This window comes from Mobula hypostoma, chromosome 19 (genome assembly GCF_963921235.1).
Source record: "Mobula hypostoma chromosome 19, sMobHyp1.1, whole genome shotgun sequence".
Classification (NCBI taxonomy): Eukaryota; Metazoa; Chordata; class Chondrichthyes; order Myliobatiformes; family Myliobatidae; genus Mobula; species Mobula hypostoma.
This window is the reverse complement of record NC_086115.1, coordinates 43,667,565-43,694,338: the sequence shown is the minus strand read 5'-3', so window position 1 is coordinate 43,694,338 and position 26,774 is coordinate 43,667,565. Positions and strand designations below refer to the sequence as shown.

At 41.3% G+C, this 26,774-nt stretch overlaps 1 protein-coding gene across 1 annotated transcript in view; it reads left to right on the top strand.

Moving 5' to 3' along the window:
* Nucleotides 1-4,213, top strand: part of tcerg1l (transcription elongation regulator 1 like) — a 598,955-nt gene extending 594,742 nt beyond the window's left edge. Inside the window, exon 13 of the mRNA XM_063071197.1 lies at nt 2,880-4,213. Within this exon, the coding sequence (XP_062927267.1) occupies nt 2,880-3,036 (157 nt within the window). The 3' untranslated portion in view covers nt 3,037-4,213. The remainder of the gene's footprint in view (nt 1-2,879) is intronic.
* The last annotated feature ends 22,561 nt before the right edge of the window (nt 4,214-26,774 follow it).

Here is a 26,774-nt window from a genome sequence, read left to right as displayed (position 1 = left end):
CTTAATAAAATATAGCTGCTGCCTTGCTTTCTTTATAGTTGCATTGATATGTTGGAACCAGGTTAGATCCTCAGAGATCTTGACACCCAGGAACTTGAAACTGCTCACTCTCTCCACTCCTGGTCCCTCGATGAGGATTGGTTTATGTTCCCTCATCTTACCCTTCCTGAAGTCCACAATCAGCTCTTTCGTCTTACTGACATTGTGCAAGGTTATTATTGCGACACCACTCAACTAGATCATATGTCTCGCTCCTGTATGCTCTTTTGTCGCCATGAGATTCTGCCAAAAATGGTCGTTTCATCTGCAAGTTTATAGATGATATTTGAGCTGTGCTTAGCGACACAGTCATGGGTATGGAGAGAGTAATGCAGTGGTCAGCACATATCCCTGAGAAGTGCCAGTGTTGATTGTCAGCAAGGTGATGGTGTTATTACCAACCCACACATATTGTTTGATTTCTAATTTTGCCATGTACTGACGGGAGGTCAATGACCAGAAACATATAGCTCTTTTTCTCTCTCCAAAATCGCCAGCTAACAGACTGTGCTCCTGGGAAATCGTAGTACACAGGGTGCATGCTTCTCCTCACTGTAATAAAGTATTGGGATTGATTCATTTTTGTCAAGTGGACTAAGATGCATTGAAAAGCTTCTCTTGCATACTGGTTCTACAGTTCAACTCATTATATAGTGCATTGAGCTAGAATAAAGTAAAACAGCAACAATGCAGAATAAAGTGTAACAGCTACTAAAAAGTGCACTTAAATGATAAAGTGCAAGATCATAATAAAGTAGATTGTTAGTCCAAGAGTTCATTTTTGTACTAAAGGTCCATTCAAGAGTCTTATAACAGTAGGATGGAATAATCACTCCTTTGTGAACAGAAATATTTCTTTACCCTATGCTTGGAGTGACCCGAAGGTCATGATCGAAGTCTGCTACTGTCACTTGGAATGATCCAGTGGCCAGGAAGGTATGAGAGTCATTCTTATATGATCTCGCAAAAAGTCTGTCTGCCATTCGTGCAATTCATTCATGATTTTTTTGTTATTAAGGACATTCAACTTTTATTTTAAAAAGCAATTTCAGATTAGGTCACTTCCTGTCCAGCCAGGAAGTAGTAAGTATAAAAGCACATTGGCTGGCAGTAGGCCAGAGGTTTATGTTGGAAGTTTCTGTCTAAAGCCATCCTATTGTTTCCCCAGCAGAAGCATTGCTTTTTCACTCCTGATTCACTCTGTCATGCCATTGAGTCTGCAATAAATCCAACGAGCTAAAATTCTATACCCTGACTCTCATCTCATTCTTGAATGAAGTTTGGCTGATGGTCTAGTTGATGTTACAACACCTCAGCGAGGGCAGTACAACATCATCTAAACATTTCCCACCGTAGATGCTGCCTGACACAACAATTACTCCAGCCATTTTGTGTGTTCCTCAAGCTTCTTGTCTGCTATTAACTGAGCTGAGAGAAATACTTGCTTTTTGCCTCTTTTAATTAATTGACTAAATTCTGAATTATCCCCAGGAAATGTTTGCTGGACATCAACAATGAATGAATTCCCAACTAGATTTTGCATTTGCATTTACATTTCCTTTTTAATTTCAAATACCATATTAAGCCTTTTGCCATGATATGAAAACACTTCCTTCTTCCACATTATTTTAAAGATTTTTGTATATTATCCTTTTATTTATTCATTGCACAAGTGCTTTGTTATTCTTTAGGCCTTACAACAATTTCCAGTTGTCCTTTTTTCATGAGGTTTATAATCTATCTTATTTTTGATTTAGGTTTCCTGTGGTGGAATAGACCAAATCTATGCTGAGATTCTATAACAGTGATGACCTTAGTGAATACATTTCTATTTCTAGACCCTCAGTAACATCTTTATTTTAAATTTAAGTACAATTGCATTTATAAATGACAAGGTCTCAAATACCCATTAAATCCTTATTTCATTAATTCAATCTCATCTCGAAAAATATGCTCTATAATCTGAAATTTAAAATGAACAATGTTCATGTGTAAATAGTAATTTATTCATATTAAGTTAAGCTCTGTAGAGCTGTTTATCCATTTATTTTAAATGGTTTATCTGGTAAATGCCTCCAATAGAATTGGAGTGAGAGAAATTTTATTTGAATATATTAACACTCCTTAACAATGATGTGACTTCGTAATTTACTGACTTCTAACATGCTTCCCCAAGAGATGTGATTTTTTTTCTAGTTATTGAAATTAAACCCATAACTCATTGAAGAGCTGAACCCATCATTTTTGAATAGCAGCATATTATTGTGTCATATTATAGGACATATTTAATGCCTAACAGCTGCCCTTTCAAGGTTGTGCCATTTTAACGTGACTCATCTCGCTATATGTGACAAATTAGTATTTTATCTTTTGTCAATAGGCTGTACACCACAATATTTTTGCTCTGTCATTTGCCACAGTAATGTCAAATTTCAATTATTTGTGATGTTAATACCTTCTGGAATGGTCACTGTACCAAGCTTTTACTCAACATAGAATGTAGAATAAGCTGCATTCTCATTCCTATAAAATATTAGCAAATTAAAGCACTTAGGTTTCAAGAAACCTTACCTCGAGAGAAAAAGATGGTCTTACTGCCATGGAATAGTCTATCATTCTTCTTTGAAGTCTATTGCAATTTCCTTCATTAAAAATACTGGAAATATTTATCCTATTGTATGCTTTTACTGTCCTTTTGTAACATGCATCATGATCTGAAGCAAATCAGTTCAAAAATTGGAGTTTACTCCTATTTGCTTTTCAAACTAAATGCACGGGTTTTGTATGCCATATCACAACTAATCCATGACAAGTCTTTTGCACCTTTCTTCCTTCTCAAGATCCACTTTTCAGGAATTTGCAGAAAAAAATGGAAGGGATCATCGATTTAAAATGGTACAAAAGAGAAAAGATCAAGAACATTTCTTCAATCAATTCATAAATATTCTCAAAAAGAGGGACAAAGAAAACAGAATTCGACTGAGGAAGATGAGATAAAACACCGCTGAAACTGAACTACTGTGAAGGATATGATGACTGAGGAATTTAGACAATCTTATCTGTGCAGCGTTTGGGTAATTGTATAATAAAGATATAAAGTAAGATCATTTTTGAATTTAAAGTTATAGGTAATACCAGCTCACACATCTCTGATTAGTATTTCACTGAATCTCCAATTTTTGATATGTTACTTAAACTACATGCATCTTGCTTGACATTTAAGCAACGTTTAACAAACAGTTTAGTTTCAGTGCACACATTATGTAATATTGAATAACCTCCATGACAATTAAAGTGCCCTCTTTTTGGCTAGAAAAGAAATTAATTTCTTTAAAATGACATCAACTTATGTTGAAATGAGGCTGGATTACTCGTGAAAAGAAGCTGGACTGGTGCTTTCAATTGAATTTGCATTTATCAGCACTATTTTAAAAAGAAATAAACACAGTTGTTACCATACAAAATAGCAGTATTTCAAGAAAATTGAGCATTTGGATTATAAAATCCCATGGCAAAATTTCAAAGCTATGGTTTTTAATTAGTGTTTTATATTTTTAAAAAGCAGCTAGTTCCAAAAGTCATCTCTGGGTTGTTAAATTATTAATACTAACCTGCCCACAGGTATTAATGCTCAATAAAAGCCCCACAGCTAGTTCAGTGGAGTTAAAATAAGTTTTACTCAGTGTCAGCTTGTTGAAATTCACTGCTAAATTATAATTGCAGTATATAAATAAATTACATGGCAATTTTAGTTTATTTATGTATTCTGTACTTACTAGTGTCTGAAAATAGTGAGGATAAGGTTGGAAAAGTATAGTATGACAAGATTATTTACATTACTATGTGCTCTTTAATAAATTTGTTTGCCTCATCCAATTTGTTAAACCTCATGAAATGCAGAGTGCCTGATCAGTAACGCTAGCTTGATGTTTAAAATATTTAGAAAGTAACCATACAGAACTGCCTGTATATTCAAAAATTTGGCATTTTACAATGTAATACTTCTAAATTGCGCTTGGAGTAAGGTAACCCATTTACAGTACAGTTTTGTAATGTAATATTTTCAGACATTATTTGAGCTTATACGTATCTAAAAAGGCAAAATTTTAGTTTTATCAGAAGTAATATCAATTTCCATTTATGCATTAATATTTACTTTTTTAAAGTATGTACATAATTCACAATATTTTCATTAATAAATATTTCACAATCTTATCTAATCATGCTTTTTAATAAGAACTTTATTTATATTTACCATAATAATACAATCTGTACTTTGTGTTAAAATGACATAAAGAAAGTGATGAAAATACTCATCAAGTTAGTCCACATCCATGAGAAGAGAAACAGAAATAATATTTCAGGTCACAAACTATTTGGAAGGACCCCCTCCTCGAACCTTGCCCCCTCTGAACACACTGCCCTCCACCGTCTCCACGTCAATCCCAACCTTACCATCAAACCCACAGACAAAAGGGGTGCTGTTGCAGTGTGGCACACTACAACTTTCTGAGGCCAGGCAGCTACTCTCAGACACCTCCTCATACCTACCCCTCAAAGAGGGTCCCACTCCGGGCCATCAGAAAACTGTCTTCGACAACATTCCTGACCTCATCCATTCTGGGGAGCTTCCATGAAACGCATAGTTACCTCACCCTGCATTGCTCGCTTCTACCTCCTACCCAAAATCCACAAACTGGACTGTTCGGGTAGGCCTATTGTCTCTGTTTGCTCCTGCCCCGCATGTTTCCTCATAGCTCAATTCTCCCTTGGTTCAGTCCCTTCCCACATATAGCCGCAACACTTCCCATGCCTCGATCTCCTCAGTAACTTTCAATTCCCTGCCGGTGACCGCCTCAACTTCCATTATGGATGTTTAGTTCCTGTACACTTCTATCCTCCATCAAGAAGGCCTCAAAGCTCTCCACTTCATTCTTGACAAAAGAACCAACCAATTCTCTTCCACCTTCACCCTCCTCTGTCTGGCAGTACTGGTCCTCACCCCGAATAATTTTTCCTTTGGCTCCTCTCATTTTCTCCAAACCTGACGCATAGTTACGGGCACTCACTTGGACCCCAGCTAAGTCTACCTTGTCGTTGGCTATATAGAACAGTTCATGTTCAAAGCCTTCCCTAATAACGTTCCCCAGCTCTTCCTCTGCTACATGATGACGGCATTGGGACTGCTTCCTGCATCCATTCTGAGCTCATCAATATTACCAAATTTGTCTCTAACTTCCAACCTGCCCTTAAATTCACTTGTTCTATCTCTGACACCTCCCTCCCCTTTCTTGATCTCTCTGTCTCCATCTCTGAAGACAAACTATCAACCAATCTTTTTTATAAACCTTCCGATTCCCACTGTTATCTCAACTATACCTCTTCCCACCCTATCTCTTATAAAAATGTTACTCCCTTTTCAAAGTTTCTTTACCTCCACCACATCTATTCCCAGGAAGCATCTTTCTGTTCCAGGAATCAGGGATATCCTCCCTCTTCAAAAAGGAGGGTTTCCCTCCGTCCACTCACTATTGATGCTGCCCTCACCTGCATCTCCTCCATTTCCCAAACATCCTATCTTCCCGCCATCTTAACAGTGATAGAGTTCCTCTTGTCCTTACCTACCACCCTATGAGACTCTGCATCCAACACATTATCCTCTGTAATTTCCACCACCTCCAAAGGGATCCTACCATAAGCATATCTTTACCTCACCACCATCCCTCCGCTTTCCACAAGGATTGCTCCCTCTGCGATTCCTTTGTCCATTTGTCCCTTCCCACTAATCTCCCTCCCGGCAGCCTAAGTGCTTCACCTGGCCATACACCTCTTCCCTCACCTCCATTCAGGGCCGCAAACAGTCCTACCACGAGGCACCACTTCACCCATGAATCCGCTGGGGTTGTCTATCGTGTCCAGTGCTCCCGACGCGGCCTCTTCTACACTGGTGAGACCCGTCGTAAATTGGGGAGGATGGCTTCGTCGAGCACCTCCACTCCATCCACCACGTGTGGGACTTGCTGGTAGCCAAACAATCTAATTCCAATTCCCATTCCCGTTATTACATGTTAGTCCATGGCCTCCTCGTGTGCCAAGATGAGGCCACCCTCTGGGTGGAGGAGCACCACCTTATATTCCATCTGGATAGCCTCCAAACTAATAGCATGAATATCAATTTTTCCTTCGGGTAAACATATTTCCCTCCACCCACTCATCCTCAGTTCCCCACTTTAACCTCTCACCTGTCTATTACTTCCCTTAGGCCCCCTCCTCCTTCACTTAGTCCTCTGGTTCACTCTCCTCTCCTATCTGGTTCCTTCTTCTCCAGCCCTTGACCTTTCCCACCCACCTGGCTTCACCAATCACCTTCCAGCTAGCCTCATTTCCCTACCCCCGCCCCAACCACCTTTTTATTCTGGTGTCTTCCCCCTTCCTTCTCAGTCCTGAGGAAGGGTCTCGGCCCAAAATGCTGATTGTGTATTCATTTCCATAGATGTTGCCTGACCTGCTGAGATCCTCCAGCATTCTGTGCGTGTTGCTAAAAACACTTTGTGTTTGTGATCATCAGCTGGAGCCTGTAGTAAATGAAAAGGCTTTATTGAGACTAGAATGAGAATGGATTAACACAACTTCTGTAATTTATGTTCTCATTGATACATTCTCCTTGACAATCTCAGAGAGTACCTAATGAAGTTTCACAAGACTTATGTCTCAAATATAGTGGAAAAATTGTTACCAGAGTCAGAATCGTGAGAGATTTACTTTAACATTTAGCAACAATCAATAATAATTATTTCTGCAAACTTTGCTGTTTCTCTATTGCAAGTCCATCAGAACTACTGCAGATCAAATTGTAGTTCAGAGTCCATTAACATGGGTAAAGCTTTGCCAGTGTATAAACCTCAGGATTTTAATAATTGTTGCATTAAGCACATTGAGGACAGGCCTGAAAGTAACTTAAAGTTCTCACCGGTATGGATGAATAACTAGCATTGCTGATTTAACTCATTTATACCGATTGTGTCTGTCACAATTTTAAACCACGCTTGTCTGTATTAGCATACTTTCGCTTCTTTGTGAGGAGAATAAGTGCTGTCTGGTTCCTGCATAGCAAGCTATCCTAAAAAATAGTGGCATGGCAGTAATTTATGGCATGTAATTTCTGTGCCATGTGGGAGCTGTAGAACTATTTTGATGTCCTAGACAACCACAGATTTTATTTTACTTTGTTTGGAAATACAGCACGGTAACCAACTCTTCCAGCCCAACGATTCCATGCCACACAATTACACCCATGTGACCAATTAACTGACTGTATGTCCTCGGAATGTGGGAGGACATCAGAGCACATGGAGAAAACCCACTCAATCACGGGGACAACGTACAAGCTCCTTAGAGTCAACGATTGTACTAAACCCAGGTCGTTGACCCTGTAATAGTGTTCCACTAACTGCTATATGGGAAAGGTTATCAGCTCTGAAGCTTGAGCAATAGCTGACATCTGCAAGGGTGAGTGTAGCGCATTTCAGGGCATAGACATGAGAATGCAAGTAGAGAGAGACTGAGTGATAGCTAGACAAAGAAGGAAAAGAAAGATCAATGAAGAAATAATATTAGAAAATTATGCAGGTCTTTTTTTAGCTGAAAGCATGATTTCAAAGGTTATCAAAGTTTGCATGCAGAATACAACTCTGAGATTTGTCTTCTCCAGACAGCCATAAAATACAGAACGGCATAGAAGTAGTTGAATGATAAACATTAATTCACCCCCACACAAAATGAAAAATAAGCAAAAGCTTGCAAACCCAAAACCTCTTCCTCAAAGAAAAACTGGCAGATCACCCAAACCCCCAGCCTGCCAAAGAAGGGGCAAGGACATGAAAAAAACACAGAACTGGAAACTGAAAAAGGCAAACATGAGTGACAGTCCATAAATCTCAGAATTTCAATAACATCTCCAAGAGCGTCAGGACCAAGCGGTCCCTCTGAGGGAAGCAACATGAACCAGCAGCCTTTCCGAGAACCATTTGCTATCCTCCGCATTTACCTCAATGTTTCAATCTTCCTCGAAGATTTAATTGGTGAGAAACGCAGTCCATCATTGCCCCTCACCTCGTCTCTCAGCTTCTCCTTGTGGTAGCTTGTGCTCGCATTTCATTTCATTGTGGTTTAATTGCCTCCCTGTGCCAGGGTCAAGGAGACAAGGATATTCTAGAGGGGTGAATAGTGAACAGTATGCTCCTTATTAGCACCAACAGCATAAACAGACAAAGAATAAAGGCTGCGGACAGATTCTAAGGAGCCTGGAAAAAAGTTATGAAGTGGAACTCAAAAGGTCCTCCAGATTATGCCTGATCTATCATGCTACTGAGTGTGTAATAGAAGGATAATACAGGTAAATGTGTGAGTGAAAAAGGGCTGGAGAGAGACATTTAGATTCAGGAGGCATCTGTACCAATTCGGGAAAGTCTAAGATCAGCAGGGCTAGGACCAATGTCTTTGTTTGTCAAGCTGCAGTAGTGGAAAGTGGATGGAGATGTGGTTAGACTAGCTTGGCAGGATGATGGGAGAATGATGATGATGATTATGAAGACGTAGTCCTCTTTTATTGTCATTTAGTAATGCATGCATTAAGAAATGATACATTATTTCCTCCGGTGTGGTATCACAAAACACAGGACAAACCAAGACTGAAAAAACTGACAAAATCATATAATTATAACATATAGTTACAAACAGTGTAACAATGCCATAGCTTGATGAAGAAGTCCATGAGCACAGTAAAGTTCAAAGTTTCTCAAATGTCCCACATCTCACGCAGGCGGGAGAAGGAAGAAAAACTCCCTGCCATGCCGACCACAATCCGACTCTGAGTCATCTGAAAACTTCGCGCTCTGATCAGCTCTCTGACACCGAGTACTGAGCGCCATCTCTGTCCGAACGATTCGACCTCCTTCCCGGTCGCCAAAAGCAGGCAAGGCCGGGAATTTTGAGGCCTACCCTCCGAAAGATTCACGGCCACACAGTAATGACAGCAGCGAATGGGCATTTCAGAAATTTCTCCAGATGTTCCTCTGTGCTTTCACGTCCATTCTCCATCAAATCAGAATTGTCCATGACCCCTATTTAACAGATATGATATCATTTTTCACCGGAGGGCTGTGCACGAATGGCGCGCTGCCATCTTCTCCTCCCGCCTCTTTGTAATGAGTCACAAAGCATGGAAATGGGCTTTTTAGCTAACCAAGCCAACACCAGCTATCAAACATCATCTTACACTAATTCTACACTCATCCCTTTTTGTTCTTCCTTTATTACCATTAACTGTCTCCCTTCCTACAGTTGGGGACATGCAGAGAAGAGGGAGCCACAGCTGAAATGCAAAGCAGAACATTAGGAGGAAGATTGTAAGGCAGAGAACACAAGGATTACAAATAGATAAAAAAAAGGAGTCTGGTTGTGTCTAATGGTATATACTGTATCTAAATGCAATGAACGTAGGAATCTCCTGATCAACACACTGCACAAGGTATAGAAGGGAAGCATATCGGACATCAATACACAGGAAATCAATTTAAAAGGGAAACTAGAACAGCAAGGAGATTAAAAGCTAATTTTTTTTCTAAGTATGTGAAGAGAAAGAGAATAACTAAATCCAACAGAAAACCAAATGAATATCTAAATTGTTGAGTCAGAATATATGAGTGAGGTTCTTAATGAATATTTTCCACTGTTTTCATGTAAAAGGATAATGATCCCATTGTTGTAGTTAAGGTGAACAGGTGTGAAATATTGGATAGCATAACTATAATAAAGGAAGTATTAAGTTGTTTAGCATCTTTAGAAATGGGTTAGCCACTAAACCCAAATGAAACATATCCTAGTTATTAGAAAATGCGAGGGGAAACAAATTTGACCACAGTTCTCAAATACTCCCATAGCTGCAGGACAATTGCTGGAAGGCTGGAGGGCTGACAGTTGTTTACGAAGTGAAAAACAAACATGACCTAGTAAAATCAGGTCATTTAATTAAAATACAGACCTGAAAATTATTGAAATCCATTCTGAAAGTCATAGTTAAAAGTTAAAGTTGAGTTTATTGTCATACGCACAGGTGTAATGAAAAACTTGCAACAACATTAGAAGCACATGGATCAGATAAGCAGCATTCAGAAGAAAAAAATTATAAATTAAACATATTATTCAGAATTGTGCAGGAAGGAACATAATTTGAAGAAAAAATAGTCTGTCATAGTGCAAGGTGGTTAAAGAAGTCACTGTCACTATACTGATGAAATAATTAGGGTTATGCAGATTGACTCAAGGTTAGAAACATTGCTGTCCTTTATTTAGTAAGGCACAGGTTGACTCAGGGTAGTCAGGGTGGATTTGTTGCAAAGACTACATCTGTTTAACCAGACTGAATGTTTTGCAGAGGGAAAAGGGATGGTAGATAAGGTCAGTAAATCATGCATGATCTACTTAGGTTTTAGCAAGGATTTGACAAGTTTCCACATGGCAGGGTGGTCGATAAAACAAAAGCACACGGGATCCAAGGAAGAATAACAAATTGTATCCCATATTGGCTGAGTGACAGTAAGCAGAGATTAATGACTGATGGATGTTTTTGTAACTGAGAAGCTATTATCAGAGATTCCACTAGATTCATTTCCTTGTTTTACGTAGTGTACAGTATATTAATGATTTAGAGTACCATCTCACACACTGTGTCTAATAAATGCACAGTGGGATGTTGGTCACTTAAATTCTTTGCTGCTGGCTCTGAAAAATTCGTGGTGAGAGTTTGTGATGTTTGTAACTTTCCCAAGCAGACATAAGAGTGACAGTGACTACCCTCCTGCATCCGTCTCAGTATCATATAGGATGAAAGGAACCCTTGAACAAGCTTGCAGGTAAGTTTCCCACTTAAGTAATTATTACTCAATGATCCGACTTAGTGAAAAGAAGAATTAATACTCAAGGGTCAGGATGCCTACTGGTTGTTAAAATTGGTATTGGATTTGGTTTATTATTGTCACACGTACAAAGATATAGAAAAAAGCTTCTCTTGCACACTGATCATACCGATCAAGTCATTGCAAAGTGCATTGAGCTCGAATGAGGTAAGCCAATAACAATGCAGAATAAAGTGTAAAAGCTACCAGTGAAGAGCAGTAGAGGTAAACAGTGAAATGCAAGGTCATGACAAGATAGATTGTGAGGTCAAGAGTCCATCCTGTTGTACAAGAGGTCTGCTCAATAGTCTGATACAAATGGGATAAAAACTGTCCATGAGCCTCGTGGTATGTGCTCTTAGGCTTTTCTACCTTCTGCATGTTGGAGTGCGGAGATGGGAGAAGACAGAATATCGAGGCTGGTTGGGTTTGTGATTACGCTGGCTGCTTTACTCAGGCAGCGAGAAGTATAGATTGAGTCCACAGAGGGGAGGCTATTTCCTATGAAGTGTTGAGCTGCGTCCACAACTCCCTGCCATTTCGTGTAGTCACGTGCAGAGCAGCTGACACGCTGAGCTGTCAGAATGAGAATGCTTTCTATGATGCATGGATAAGAAATGGTAAGGGTCAATGAGGACGCGCCATATTTCTTTTGCCTCATGAGCTTTCTTGGCCGCGACGTCAGCATGGTTGAACCAGGATAATGTTCACTCCAAGGAACTTGAATCAGAATCAGAATCAGGTTTATCATCACTGGCCTATGCCATATTTTGACAATCATTTCTTTGTCCCCCATTACTACCTCTCTAGCATCATTTTCCAGTGGTCTAATATCTACTTTAGACTCTCTTTTACTTTTTGTATATCTGAAAAAACTTTTGGTATCCTCGTTAATATTATTGGCTAGCTTACCTTCATATTCTACCTTTTCCCTCTTTATGACTTTTTTAGTTGCCCTCTGTTAATTTTCAAGAGCTTCCTGATCTTCTAACTTGCCACTAATATTTGCTCTATTATCTGCCCTCTCTGGCTTTTATGTTGGTTTTGACTTCTCTTGTTAGCCATGGTTGTATCATCCTGTCTTTACGAAAACTTCTTCTTCTTTGGGATGTACCTTTCAAATTGCTCCCAGAAATTCCAGCCATTCCTGCTCCACTGTCATCCTGCCTAGTGTCCCCTTTCAATCAGCTTTGGCCAGCTTCTCTCTCATGCCTTTTTAATTCTCTTTACTTCACTGTAATAGTGATACATCTGACTGAAGCTTCTCCCTCTCAAGTTGCAGAGTGAATTCGATAAATTATGATTACTAACCCCTAAAGATTCGTTTACCTTAAGCTCCCTCATCAATTCTGGTTCATTGCACAACACTCAATTCAGAATAACTTATCCCCAAGTGGGCTCAGCCACAAGCTGCTCTAAAAAGCCAACCTGTAGACGTTCTACAAATTTCCCCTCTTGGGACCCAGCACCAACCTAATTTTTCCAATCTACCTGCATATTGAAATCTCCCATGACTATCATAACATTGCCCCTTTGACAAGCTTTTTCTATCTCCCATTATAATTTGTAGCCTACATTCCGGCTACTGTTCGGAGTCCTGTATATACAGTATCTCCAATCAGGGGCTTGTTACCCTCGCAATTTCTTAGCCTTACCCACAAAGATTCTACACCTTCCAATCCTATGTCACCTCTTTCCAAGGATTTTATTTTATTTTTTTACCAATAGAGCCACCGCACCCCCTCAGTCAACCTGTCTTGTGCTTTTGATACAATGCATCTCCTAACATAACATAAGAACGTAAGAGATAGGAGCAGGAGTAGGCCATCTGGCTCATTGAGCCTGCCCGGCCATTCAATAATATCATGGCTGATCTGACCCTGGACTCATCTCTACCCAATATCTTACCCAAGCCTGATGAGACAAAGTCAAAGCCTCCCCTCTCTAACTGTCAAGCAGACAGTTTAAGCATCTACCTTGTCTTCATCAATATGCTAACTTTGTGTTGTTTCATTTCAGATAACCAAGAACTCCAATGTGCACAGCAAGGAAACAATGATGATAGCATCCCGTTACCCTTTTCCCACCTGATTATGCATGGAACTCATACTGTATGAGCGTAGCAATCTCGTTTACTGACACAATAGCCACAAGTGATCTGTATCCAGGACAACAAGGAAGAGTAGACCAGATGCAGCAGTGCTTCCAAGGAGCTTGGACCTGCTGTCTTTTCTTGAGTTGACAACTTTTGTGACCTCCCACACCTGCCATTTTGTCAGCCCCCTTCCTGTTGGTCAAGACTTTGTTTTTTGTGAAAATACAGTGCAATTCAAAAATGGGCTTCCCAAGCTTGAAAAAACAAGCAAAAAAAAAATGTAGATGCTGTAAATCCTACTGAAGGGTTTCGGCCTGAAAAGTCAGCTATACTCTTTTCCTAGATGCTGCCTGGCCTGCTGGGTTCCTCCAGCATTTTGTGTGTTTTTCCCAAGCTTGAGCTGTTCAGATGCTTCAATTTCATATCAGACAATATGTACAGTACTCTTACTCTTCATGGACATTTACGAAACAAGAAACCCCATGATTGGGAACATCAGAAACCCAAAGGCCCACTCTCCCACACACAAGCAGTAACAGAAGCATTGACCAACCCTACCCCTCCCCCCACCACTTGTGCCAACAGAAACACCGACTCCCTCTACCCCCCCTACCATGAAAGCAAAAAGCACCCAAAATAGATCTAGAGTCCATCAAAAACTACAGTCCATAACACAGCACTTCGGCATCTCAGACAGGCTCTTTCTCGAGCGAGAGAGAGATGACTCCTGTAACAACAAGAGTGGAGTGGAGACCAGCAATTTGCTGTTCTGATGTTACAATCTTCTATGTCACTTCTTGTGGACCGTCAGGCTCTCACTGTCCATCGAGAGAGAGGGAGGGTGGGGGGAGGGGTGGTGGTGGAGGAATCACTCGAGTTCAGAGTAAGCATATGATAACAGCAAACACTGCCTCAGTCTCAATGTTTCAGTCTCCCACGATACTTCAGTCAGTAAAATCGGCAAGGAACCGGGCCGCTCCCCAAAGGTACGTTTGTACATGTCTTCCAGGCCATTCCTGGAGGTAGCAAAGTGCCAGGTCACACAGCCAGTCCAAAAATCCACCGCTTGAGAAAGCACCATAGTTTGAAGTGTAGACCGCAAAATCTGACAGAACCCCAACCACCTTGTAAAGAAAAGAAAGATATAAGAGAAGAATAAGTTGTTTCTTGGACAAACTGGAAGAAGTCACCTGGGTCTGAAAAAACCGCTGGCTGCATCTTTCCTAGCTCCTCCTACTTCAAGGTTATCAGCAACCAGCCATGCTGCAGCTATTGGGCAGAGCACAGGCCAGATCACCAAGGCAGTCTGAAGCATAAGATGATAGACAATATAAGTATGCACAAAGGTAATTTGGATGATTAGCTGAAAGCTAACTATTGAGACCGTCAGTAACTTCAAATGTTTCTGATATTTGTGACAAAAGCAATACCCACAAAATGCTGGAGGAGTTCAGCAGGTCAGACAGCATCTATGGAAATGAATGAACAGTCAGCATTTTAGGAAGGGAAGGGGGAAGATGCCAGAATAACATAGTGGGAGGGAGGGGCAGGAGAACTAGTTACAAGTGATAGGTGAAGCCAGGTGGATAGGAAAGGTAAAGAGCTAGAGAAGAAAGAATCTGTTAGGAGAGGAGAGTGGAACATGGGAGAAATTGAAGAAGGAGGGGCACCGGGGGAAGTGATAGGCAGGTGAAATGAAGAGGCAAGAGGCCAGAGTAGGGAATGGAAGAAAAGGGAAGGAGGACAGGGAAGATCTAGCAGAAGGAGATAACGACTTGTATGCCATCTGGTTGGAGGCTACCTAGACAGAATATGAGGTGTTGCTCCTGTACCCTGAAAATGACCTCATCATGGCAGAAGTAGAGGCCTTGAACCAACATGTCAGAAGGGGAATGAGGAAAAGAATTTAAATGGTTGGCCCCGGAAATTCCACATCTTCTTGATGGAGAGGAGGTACTCAACAAACAAAGCAGTCCCACAGTTTACCTTCAGTCCCAGCAATGTAGAGGAGGCCACTTCAGGTATGATAGACAATGCCAACAGATTCACATGTGAAGTGTTGCCTCACTTAGAAGGGCTGTTTTGGGCTCTGAACAGAAGGTGAATGGGCAGGTGTAGCATTTCTGTCACTTGCATGCCAAGAGGGAGATTAGTGGAGAAGGACGAATGGACAAGAAAATCATAGAGCAATCCCTGTGGAAACCAGAGAGTAGATAGGGTGTAAAAATATGTTTGGTGGTAGGATCCCATTGGAGATGGTGGAATTCGCAGAGAATGATGTGTTTGTTGCAGAGGCTTATGGGGTGGTGGGTGAAAACAAGAGAACTTCTATCCCTGTTAAAATGGTGGGAAGATGGGGTGGCACGGATGTCTGGGAAATTTAGGAGATGTGGGTTAGGGGAGATGAAAAGAAAAGTTTCATCCTAGGAACAGATGAGGCAGAGATGAAGAAACCGAGGAAAGTGAATAGCATTGTTTTCAGGAGACAGGGTGGGAAGAGGTATAGTTAAGCCATGGGAACCGGTAGGCTTATAAAAGATGCTGGTGGACAGTTTGTCTCCAGAGATGGTGATTGAGAAAGGTGAGAGAGGTGTCAGAAGTAGATGAAGTGAATATAAGGGCAGGGTGAAAGTTGAATGCAAAGTTGATAAAATTAACGAGCTCAGCATTAGTGCATGAAACATCAATGCAGTAGTCAATGTAGCATAGAAAGAGTTGGGGAACATTACCAGGGAATGGTTGGAATATGTAGCCAGTGAAAAGGTAGGCATAGCTGGGACTCATGCGAGCTCCCGTGGCTACCCCTTGAGTTTGGCAAAAGTAGCAGGAGTCGAAGGAGAAGTTGTTGATGGTGAGGACCAGTTCTCAAAGATTAAAAATTAAAAATCAGTTATTAATATTTTAGGATCATAGTCACCGAGTCATACAGAGTGGAAGCAGATTCTTTGACATGCCAACGTTGGTGCTCACCAAGCTAATCTGATTTATCTACATTTAGTCCATATTACCCTAAGCCTCTCCTATCCACTGTAATATACACTCAGGCAGAGGTGTGGAACCTGGTATGGTCTTCTGTTGCTGTAGCCCATCCACTTCAAGGTTCAATGTATTGTGCATTCAAGAGATGCTCTTTGCACACTACTGTTGTAATACATGTATGTTGTGTATTTCTGGATCACCGATCTTGAATTCCACAGATGTATCCCTCAGCAGACTATGAATCTCTTGGTTCAACCAGGACTTTTGGTTTGGATCTGTCCAATATATTCTTGAAGGCACATACTCATCCAGGTCTTGATAAAGTGACAACTGTGGTGTATTCATTCGAGTCTGAAGATGAATCCCTGAATCTAGTCCAGTTCAGCATTTCAAAGCAGATCTGTAAGCATTTCTCCACCTCCTTTGACCACACCTTCTTGGTCCTTACCACTGGTGCTGCTGTCTTTAGTCTCTGCTTATATACTGGGAGTAGAAGTCCTGCCAGGTGAGGGCATGGGATAGTATGGTAAACATTCTTGATGGTGGTATAACAGTGGTCAACTGTGTTGGCTCCTCTGGTTCCACAGGTGATATGTTGGTGGTAGTTGTTCAGAGACTTCTTCAAGTTGGCCTGGTTGAAATCCCCGCAATGATAGGGAAGACATCAGGGTGTGCTGTTTTGTGAGTGCTGATTATGTTGCTCAGCTCCTCCAGTGCCTGCCTGACATTGGCCCAAGGTGGAATGTACACCACCACCAGGATGTTGGCGGAAAACTCCCTCAGCAGATATAGTGAACAACACCAAGCTGCTAGATTTTCCAGGTTGGGTGAGCAGGATTGAGACAGAGCCATCACAGTTGAGCACCACAATGAGTTAATCATGAAGTCTACTCCCCCTCCTCTACCCTTAAAAGGCTCAAGAGACCTGTCTTTGCAGAAAATGGTGAAACCAGTGGGCTTCAGTTCTGTGTCCGAAATGGCGGAGGAGAGTCATGTTCCTGTGAAGCAGCGTACACAACAGTCCCTAATATCCCTCTGGTACTGCAATCTTGCTCAGTGATCTTCAATTTTATTTTCCAGAGACTGTACATTCACCACAGGATAGATGGTTGTGGGATTTCAATCATACCTGTAGACCAGTGCATCTCTCCTGCTTCTGTTTTCTTAAAGGGGATCTGAACTCGCAACTTGAGTCTGCTTTGGATGTCTGTTGATTTTGAGGATTAATCATTTTTTTTAAACATCTTAAAATGATGTTGCTTACTGAAGTACCCATGACTGTGACTGTGAATATTAGCTGTAGAAGTCCTAAATGGGAATATTTGATGATTCCTATCAGGACTGCACACTAGTAGTTGCCACCTATCAGTGTCATCTTTGAGTGAGTCCAATCCTCGGGTCACGTAAAGTAAATGACTCCACTTACTTTAGTCCCGGACATTTATGGTTCTCCATAAAAAAAAACAAAGAATTCCAAGCGTCAAATTGATCTGGTGTCATTCGGTCTAATGGATAGAAGTTTATATTTGTAATTGTGATTTCTTTCATTGGACTTCACGTGCTAGTATTGGGGAAGTACTACAAGAGTTTTACTGGTGCCATCTGCAACCTCATAGCTACGCACCCCAGTAACTGGTGACATTAATCATGCCAACTTAGAAACAGTCCTACCAAAGTTCTACCAACATGTCAATTTTACAACCGGAGGAGAGAACGTATTAGACCTGGTCTATACCAATGTTCATCCAAGGCTGGTTCCCCCTGCTTTCCAACCCCTCCCCAGCTCGGAAACTCAGACCACACATCCACTTTTCTGATCCCTTCATACAGACCACTGGTTAAATGAGTCAAACCAGCTCACAGCGAGATTAGGACCTGGCCAGAAGATGCCACCTCAGTGCTGTGGAACTGTTTTGAAAGTCCAGACTGGAGCATATTCAGGGAGGCAGCTATCCACAATGATCACATTAACATTGATGAACATATGGGATCAGTGACTGGAAGTGAGGGCGTAAACATGATTAAACACTACACTGCCAGGGCAAATCAGAAATCATGGCTGACTGCAGAGTCCGTTCACTGCTCAGGGGTTGGATCGGATCGCTACCTTCAGAATGGGGGACAGGATGACTGTAATGTGGGCAAAAGCCGCACTCTCATGTGCCATCAGGAAGACAAAGTGAGAGTACTCACAGACACCTTTGTGAACCAGGAGCACGGGACGCATACTGCAAGGTATACAAGCCATAATAGATTGCAAGTCTACCCTGTGTGTCAATGACAGCAACACCACCCTTCCTGCTAGGCTGAATGCCTTCTATGTGCAAGTGAATGCAATGAATGACGTGACATTGAGGAAAGCCCCCTCTCCCCCTGAGGAACAGGCACCTTGTCTGATCACAGCCAAAGTGAGGAAGATCCTAGCCAGAGAAAACTCACACAAAGCTACAGAGTTGGATAACGTACCTGGGCAGGTGCTGAGGGATTGTACGGCCCAGCTAGCAGAGGTCTTAATGGACATCTTTAATAGTCCACTGTCTCTGCAGACTTCAAGGCAGCCACCATTATGCCAGTGCCCAAGAGAGAGACAGTAACTTCCCTAAATAGTTTCCACCCAGTGGCATTGACCTCAACAATCAAGAAGTGTTTTGAGTGGCTAGTAATGGATTGTGTAAAATCCCACCTTCCAGCTACGTTGGACCCTTTCCAGTTTTCACCTGCCACTCAAACCAGTCCACTGCTGACGTCATAGCCTCAGCCCTCCACCCCGTCCTGTCCTAACTAGAAAATGATGCCTCTTACACCAGGTTCTTGTTCATTGACTTCAGCTTGGCATTTATCATGATCATCCCTCAGAGGCCGGTGGGTAACCTGTCCTCATTGGGACTCAATACCCATCTCTGTAACTGGATCTTGGATGTCTCGATGCGAAGACCCCAGTTATTCCAAGCTGGCAGCAGCATCTCAGGCTCCATCATGCTGAATACTGGTGCTCAGCCCACTGCTGACCCATGACTGCACTATCTCAGACCGCAAAGAGCTTGCTGATGATACTACAGCCTCATTAGCAACAGTAATGAGTCGCAAACAGAGAGGAGACTTTAGAAAACCTACAGCACAATACAGGCCCTTCAGCCCACAATGCTGTGCTGAACATAACAGAGAGGCTTGTTAGATAGTGTAAGAGCAACAACTCAAGTCTCAACAAAAGAAACAACTGTGGACTTCAGGAAGGTGCAGGTCAACCATTCTCAATTGCACGTCAATGGCTGGCCGTGGAAAGTGAAGAGTGTTCCTCAGTGTGCACATTACAGACCATCTAACTTGGACCAACAACACCTCCTCAATAGTTAGGAAGGCACAATATAATCTGCATTTTCTGAGGAGATTGATGCGTGCAAGTCTTCCTGAGCCATTCTAATAACTTCTACAGGAGCACCATCGAGAGTATCCAGTCTGGCTGCAGGACAGTAAACATGAACTTGAACTTGATGTGGTATTTATTCATTCACTGTCTGAGTAGTTAATGAATTAGACCTGTGTAGATGCCAGCAAGATTAGCAATTTCAGATGCATGCAATTCGTGTGAAAATCTAAATTTGTCGGCACTCATCTAGGGACTTGCCAATGTTATGCGTGAAAAATACTGACATTTTTGCTCTTACTCTAACCTTTGGGCTCCAAAATTTCATAACATGTGCCTTTTAAAATAAATCACATTGTCTTTTATTGGTTGGAGCTGTTTTTCCATGTAGCCATTTTGCTTTAAACCCAGGGAATAATGATCCGCTACTGGATAATTGCATTTTGTTTGGGTTGTTTCTATCAAGGTCTTAATTGGTGGAGTTAAATTTCCCACAACCAATAGTAATTCAGCACAAATTAGAACATAAGTACCAAATTCACATGGAACAGATATAAGAATGAAAGATTATGGCCAGTAATTCGATGACAGCATGGGCTGCATCATTATATTCAACTGTAGGCAAACCAAAATTATGAGCTGTCAGACAAGAGTCCAATCCAGAATAAAGCAGGGGTCTGAAAGATGATAAACACTGAGCTCCTTTGCAGGTCACTGCATTAGAAACCATATAAATAGAGAAGCAACTCTCCTTTGTATCAAACTGGTTGTTTCTCTGAGTTGACAATGGTTACTGCCAGCATCACTCATCAAAATAATGAATATATAAATTTAACCATCTGTGGATGTTTCGTTTTTAGGAATTGTAAAATATTTTTATAAAGGTAAAGAATCAGCAACTATTTACAAGTAATCATGTTTGTGGATTAAAATAACAAACTACAGTACTGTACTTCATATTTTGAGTAACTGCTATTATTCAAAATTATCTTTTATTTTGTTAAATTGGCCGTGTTATTCCTGCAGATCATAAATATTTCAAGTCATCCCTATTGAATAATAAATGCAGTGTTTAATAGAAGCTGTCATTTGACTCTTTTTGGCTGGTTTCGTTAGCGTGACTCATATTCTCTGTCAAATGTTTTGTTGCGACATGTTGTGTTTTACTGAGGGGATGAAATAGACTGTGTGATTCAATGAGATGCAGTGATCCAGAATCAGCTGAAATGACGAATTCTGAATGCTACACACTCAGACTTCCGTGTCCTCCAGAGGCAAATCACGCCACAGTTTGTTGGAATAATCATTAGAATAGGAACGGAATAAAAACAATCAACACTGACACATTTAGCAATGGTGTCGATCTGATACACTGAGGATGGACCTCTAGTTTGACGGCTGTGGGGCCAAGTTTGAAGGCCTGATAGGGCATGGCATTTTTGTGCTTGGTGAGGAGACACCTGACGGGGGAGAGGGAGAACACTATTGGGGAGACTCGACTGTTAAAGGATTGCGCTAGCTGTAGTCTTGTAGTCTTTGTGTTCTGACCCATGTTTTCATATTGTGGATTTTGGCTTTTGCATTACCCCCTTAATTTGGTTGCCCTGGGTCACTTCTGTGGATACTTGTAGTGCTGTGGGTGTGCTGCAGGTGGACCTGTCTGTGTCCGCCTTGTCCTTTTCCCCATCGGGGCAGCACACAGCACTGAGGGACGGTACAATGATAGGTTGAGGGTCTGGTAGTGCTGAGGAAGAAGAGAGTCTGCAGAAGAGGTTGGATAGATTAGGAGAATGGGCAAAAAGTGGCAGATGGAATATGTGTAGGGAAGTGTATGGTCATGCACTTTGGTTGAGGAGTACCAGAATTGATTGTGGTTCAGTGCCAAGCATAAAACACAGGACAAAACCATTAAAAAAACACAATAGTAACCAACAATTTACAAGTCAATAGTGCAATAGCCATGAGCAGTCAACAGTTAGCAAAATGGTCACATGCTCAAATGTCAATAATCAACTACAATAAATGTGAATGTATGAACAAACTCAATATTTATCAACTGGACAAAGAGAGCAGGAAAGACCATTTAACGGATGCAGTGCAGGGCCAGTTTAAGGTTTTACATCTGAGTGAGTTTTATTGAGAAACTGGATAGCTGCAGGAAAGAAGCTCGGAAGATGACAGACAAGAGAAAATCTGCAAATACTGGAAATCCAATCTGCCAGATGTTGGGGTCCTGCCGAAGGGTCTCGGCCCAAAATGTCGACTTTTTCCATGGATGCTGCCTAGCCTGCTGAGTTCCTCCAGCATTTTGTGTGTGTTGTTCTGAAATGACGTGTAGTCCTGGTGGTTTTGGACTTGTAGTATCTCCCTACTGGCAATTTAGTGAATAGGTGACTCCTGGGGTGGGTGGATTCAGTAGTAATTTTTCCAACTCCTTTCTTCGATCTGGCAATGAACAGGGCTTTTAGTGTCGGTAGCTGGCAGCCAATGATCTTCTCCGAGGACAGGATCACTGGCTGCAACCTGGACCTGGAGAGGGAAGAGTCGGTGGGAAACCAAACGGTGACAGAGATGGTCACAACACTCTTAATGATAGCTGCATAAAAATCCATCAGGATATGCCCTGAGATGTTAAGATTCCTAAACTGGCATAGGAAGACAATCTTTGCTGGGCTTTCCTAGTGATGAGCATAACTTGCTTGTCCTATTTCAAAGTATTGGTATGTTAGTCCCCAGGAATTTGAATGACTTGATCACAGACACAGAGTGACTAATAATTTCCAAGGGGGGGTGGTGCTGTCAGCAGATCAATCCTCATTTCCACTGTCTTGATAGCATTAAGTTCCTGTCAGGAATTTCGTAATCCATTGGCAGACACTATAGGGTATAGCTAGCTGGATTAGCCTGCTGTGGAGCAACTCCAGAACTATCATGTTGAAGGCGGAGCTAAAATCCACAAACAAGATCTTCACGTAGATGTTGGGGGAGTCCAAATGTTGAAGAATGTTATGAAGGCATAAGTTAACTGCATCCTCAACTGAGCGATTTGCTCTATAAACAACCTGTAGTGGGTCAAGAATAGGATCAGTAATGGACTGAAGGTAGGCAAACATGAGACATTCAAAGGCTTTCATAACTACAGAAGTCAAAACAACTGGCCTATAATCATTAACTCCACTGATCTTGTCTTTCTTGGGAACTAGAATGATTGAAGCAACTTTAATGTAGTCCATAACCCTGCATTGTGTAGACTATTTTCTAAACAAGGAGTGAATTCTGAAATTAAAGGTGAAGAGGGACTTGGGAGAACTAGTGCAGGATTACTTAAAGGTTATCTTGCAGGTTGAATCAGTAATAAAGGCGGCAAATACAATGTGAGCATTCATTTTGGAAGGACTAGAATTTAAAAGCAAGGATATAATATGCTGAGGAGTAAGGCATTGGTCAGACTGTACTTGGAGTATTGTGAGCAGTTTGGGCCCCTTATCTAAGAAAGAATTGTTTGGCATTAGAGAGAGGCCAGATAAGGTTAATGAGAATGATCCTATGATCCTAGGAATGAAAGGGTTAAGGTATCAGAAGATTTGATGGGTCTGGGCCTGTACTCATTGGAGTTTAGAAGAGTGAGAGTGATCTCATTGAAACTTATTGAACTGCCTAAATGGAATGGACATCGAGTAAATGCTTCTAATAGTGGGAGAGTCTTGGATCAGAGGGCACTGCCTCAGAATACATTCTCTTCCCTTTAGAACAAAGATCAGTGGAAATTTCTTCAGGCAGTAGATACTGAATCTGAGGAATTCATTGCCACAGACAGATATGGAGGCCAAGAGATCGGGTATATTTAAAGCAGAGGTTGATAGACTTTTGATTGGTAAGGGCATCGAAGGTTTCAGGAAGGATGCAAGAGAATGATATCAAGAGAGAAAATACATCAGTCATGATCGAATGATAGAGCAGATTTGATGGGCTGAATGCCCGAAGTCTGTTTCTATGACTTATGGTTGCTTAACAATTAGGTATTGCAACAACTCAGAGTATTACCTTAAGAAATATATATTTGCACTGGCTTACCTCACAAACTGTATTCATTTCATAGTCATATTTCATTACCAGTTGCAACATGTACTCGTTATACACAGCGTAAAATTAATAACAATTGGGGGAAAATTAATGCATAGCTGGTTGTCAAAATATTTATTTTGTTAATTAATTAAAGTTTAAGACTACAATGGAGTTCTGAGAACAAGTCAGTAAAACTGCTATCCTCAGGCATCCTACAGATCAATGTTCTATACGAATTTCGAACCCTTCAGCACCGTACGGTAGTTGTTAGTGGCAATCGCAGAGGTGTTAACTTGCCAAGCTCAGACTCTGATCTTAACAGGACTGAAAATACCGTATGATAATTAATCATTTAATATTTTTGTTCTACACAGAAGTTCCCAGCCAATTATGACATAGCATATGTCACTAGTACCTGCATCTCTTTAATGTCTCATTGTTTAAAATATGCCAAAACCAATTTATTTCAACAGCTTTAGGTTCAATGCTGCCAACAAATGGAAGACTTCCCAAAGGTAAAGGTACTGTATATATTTGTTTTAAATGTGATTGAACCTAAGAAATACACCAAATAGAGAAGAAGAAATACAGAAAATCTCGGCTAACCTTCCACCCAGCTTTCCCACACAAGAGGAGAGATATTTCTGGATGTAGATTTGGATGGGGAGAGCTGGGAGTCTCCGAGAACTCTGTCATTCCTCTTTCTCTGAGAACCACAGAACTCCTGCTATATGATTGCTGACATTATTTCAGTAAAAGCTCAGGGCTTCCAGTGATCAATCCCAAAGATTACTTCCCTTGGCTAGTCCAAAGTCCAGAAGAAGGGTTCCGGTATGAAACATTAACTGTTTTCTCTTTTCCACAGATGCTGCCTGGCCTGCTGAGTCCCTTCAGCATTTTGTGTGTGTTTCTCTGATTTGTGGGACATGATGTCCACACTGTAGATGCAATCGTGCAGTTACTTATGCTTCATTTATTGATTTTGTACCCACACAAAGACTGTGGGTGATGGATGGGGAATTTAGACTTTGAGGAACTAATTAATTTGGCAAACTTAATTTGTTTCAGCAGTCAGTATTTCAATGAAGATGGACTGCAAAACAAACACTAGATAAATTCTGCTGTCCTGATATGTTTTCTAGAATGAAGAACTCTAAAAGGGACAGGAATATAAAAGCAACCATACATTACAAAAATACATAAAGAATCAGAGGAATTTTGAAGAGCATATCCATAGATCCTTAGAAGTAGCAAAATAGGTAGGGAAAAAGGTTAAGAAAGCATATGTATTTATGCTTTTGTGTGTTACTGCATAAAACACAAGAGTAAGGAAGACATGCTGGAAATGCATACAATAATTGTTAAGTCACAACCACAGCTCTGGCCACCACAGTACTGAAAGAATGTGAAGATTTACCAGGATGATATCAGGGCTGGGAAATTATGGTTATGAGGAGAGACTGAATGGGACTTTGTTTTTGTAAAAAAAAATCTGCTAGAAGGAAGATTTTAATTGATGTGTGTGAAAATTATGAGGCCTATAAAAGGTTAACAGGAAGAACATCATTAAGGGAATAAAGTCAATAATTAAGGGAAATAAATTTAAATATTTATTGTTAAATTGTTAAATGGATTAAAAGGTAGTTGAGAATTGTTTTACATGATTAGTCGTAGTAGGCAGCCGTCAATCCCAGGGGATCATGGGATTGCGCCTCTGGTGGACTGTGCCCTCTCCAGGGCGCAAGCCTGGGCGGGAAGATTTGAAGAACCGGCTGTTGCCCATGCAGCAAGTTCCCCCTCTCTATGTCACTGATGTAGTTCATGGGAAGGGCAAGAGCCGATACAGCTTGGCATCAGTGTCGTCGCAGAGATTGCCAGAGTTAAGTCGTAAACAACATCAAACTGCCTTAGGGACCCCGGCTCCAGATTTTTTTCTCGGGGTTTACTCCCGAAGCCTTTCCCATGGGTGGGCCTGGCCACAAGGCAGCGTAAGTTTAAAATCAGAGTCTTGTTTCTCCTAGGCTGGCTGCCAACCAAGGCGGACGAGCCCCCGCCCCGCCCCCGCTGCCCAAATGATTAGTGGTGTATCTCTGGAAATTGGTGCATGTAAATATCGTGAAGAGAGAAACGATGTACTCATTTCAGCTGTTATCAGGGCATAGAGCATAGAGGATAGAACCTTGACAGTACAGCACAAGAGCAGCCTTTGACACAGGCATGATGCCAAATTAAACAAAACCCATTCTGCTTGCACGTGATCCATAAACCTCCATTTTCTCCATTCCCGGCAAATTAATCTTCTTATTTAGATTATCTGATTTCTGCACAAGCTTTCTCAAGGTTTGGATCAGCACATCTCCATGTTTGTATTAAGGCTGTGGATTTTCTAGTTGTGTTTAATGAAGCAATTCATCTATTACCAAAGATTTCATATCATTCATTGTAGAACCTGTAGCAAAGATGCTTGTATAAAAAATTACAATCTATTGCACATACATTGAAAAACAGTTTAATCAATTCTTGCAACACACACAAAATGCTGGTGGAACGCAGCAGGCCAGACAGCATCCGTAGGAAGAAGCACAGTGGACGTTTCAGGCCCAGACCCTTCGACAGGACTAACTGAAAGAAGAGATAGTAAGAAATTTGAAAGTGGGAGGGGGAGGGGGAGATCCAAAATGATTGGAGAAGACAGGAGGAGGAGGGATAGAGCTAAGAGCTGGAAAGTTGATTGGCAAAAGGGATACAAGGCTGGAGAAGGGAGAGGATCATGGGATGGGAGACCGAGGGAGAAAGAAAGGGGGAGGGGAGCAGCAGAGAAAGATGAGAGCAGGCAAGGAGTTATTGTGAGAGGGATGAAAAGAGAGAGAGAGAGAGAGAGAGAGAGAGAGAAAAGGGAATAAACAAATAAATAAATAAATACATACATACTGTGGTAAACCATATATATGTTGTAACTGGGTTAACTGTCTGGACACGCCCCTCTGCTGACTGCCCCTGTGGCTCCTCCCATAGATTCCTGTATAAAGGTGATTTTGCCTTGCCCCTTCCCCTCAGTCCGGGGGGAGACACTCACCATGGAGGTCGTATTGTACAGCGAATAAAAGCCTTTCAATATTTTACCCAGCTTCAGTCTTTTGGAGTTATTAAATGTGCTTCAATTTTATTCGCTGTACATTTTAAAGCATGGAACATGCGCTGAGACCCGACAAGTTAGACCTCAATCCGCAATCGCCTGAAGCTGGAAACGCTTTCAAGCTCCGGCTGGCCTGCTTTG